This window comes from Parus major, chromosome 26 (genome assembly GCF_001522545.3).
Source record: "Parus major isolate Abel chromosome 26, Parus_major1.1, whole genome shotgun sequence".
NCBI classification, from domain to species: domain Eukaryota; kingdom Metazoa; phylum Chordata; class Aves; order Passeriformes; family Paridae; genus Parus; species Parus major.
In genome coordinates, this window is record NC_031795.1 from 4,470,320 (window position 1) to 4,471,708 (window position 1,389).

General features: G+C 58.5%; 1 protein-coding gene across 1 annotated transcript in view; it reads right to left on the minus strand.

The window, feature by feature from the left end:
• The window catches only part of CDK18 (cyclin dependent kinase 18), a 14,359-nt gene extending 13,411 nt beyond the window's left edge, over positions 1–948 (minus strand). The window contains exon 1 of the mRNA XM_015650908.3: positions 820–948. Within this exon, the coding sequence (XP_015506394.1) occupies positions 820–943 (124 nt within the window). The 5' untranslated portion in view covers positions 944–948. The remainder of the gene's footprint in view (positions 1–819) is intronic.
• Between the last annotated feature and the right edge of the window lie 441 nt (positions 949–1,389).

Below are 1,389 nucleotides of genomic sequence, written 5' to 3' on the forward strand. Positions count from 1 at the left end.
GGTGTGAGTGTGTAAATCAGTGTGTGAGTGTGTAAATCAGAGTGTGAGTGTGTAAATCAGAGTGTGAGTGTGTAAATCAAGGTGTGAGTGTGTAAATCATTGTGTGAGTGTGTAAATCATTGTGTGAGTGTGTAAATCAGGGTGTGAGTGTGTAAATCAGAGTGTGAGTGTGTAAATCAGGGTGTGAGTGTGTAAATCAGGGTGTGAGTGTGTAAATCAGAGCCCAGGAGCAATGGTGCACACTCGGTGTCTCACACTCCGGCAGGAGGCACGGCGGGACGGCCGCGGTTCACCCCGGGATGAGCCCAGCCCGACCCAGCCCGGCTTGCCCGAGCACGGCCGGCTCGGCTGGGCTGCTCCCAGCCCGGAGCTGCCCCAACCTGCTCCGGGGGCTCGGGCAGGCCTTTAACCCTCAGTCTCCCTGGGATGCTGAAAACCAACCGGCAGAGAGGAGCAAAGGCTGGTCTGGGACAGAGAAGAGCCCCTTTGGCTTGGGGGAACGTCCTGGAGCCCCCCGAGGGGTCACCCCCCTCTTTTGGGGAGGCAGGAGGAGATCCCACATGTTCCCCCTCTCCACCTTAACCACAGCTCCCCTTTTTCTGCAAATTCCTTTCCCTCCCATCAGGCTTTCCTCGGGCGAGGATAAATCTCTCCTCAGCTTTAATGAGGAGGTGTTATCCACCCCCAGGGGCAGAGAACGGGGAAAGCAACACGCAACAAGGAACAAACGCTTTCCACACACCCCGAGAACGGCTGGGGAGAGGTTTTCACCCACCCCAGATGGCCCTGAGCCACCCCAGGGACCCAGGGGCTCCTCACCTTCGTTCCTCTGGTTGTTGAGCTGGTTGAACTGCTCAGTGAACTCCGTCAGCGACTCCTCGATGGTCTCCGTGCGCGGCACCGAGAGGGAGAACCTCCTCTTGAAGTTTTTCATCTTGTTCATCTTCCCTCACGCTGCCAGGGGTGGCAGAGCCCTGCGGGGAAAGGGCCAGCGGGCTCAGAGGGCTGGGCAGCACTGGGATGGGCCCCCAGCCCCACAGCTCCAGCTCTTTGGGGTTGGCACCATCCTGACCCGAATTTCCACCCCACAGCTGCTGCTCTTGGGGTTGGCACCATCCTGAGCCAAATTTCCACCCCACAGCTCCAGCTCTTTGGGGTTGGCACCATCCTGACCCGAATTTCCACCCCACAGCTCCAGCTCTTTGGGGTTGGCACCGTCCCGACCCAAATTTCCACCCCACAGCTCCAGCTCTTTGGGGTTGGCAGTGTCCTGACCCAAATTTCCACCCCACAGCTGCTGCTTTTGGGGTTGGCACCATCCTGACCCAGATTTCCACCCCACAGCTCCAGCTCTTTGGGGTTGGCACCATCCTGACCCAGATTTCCACC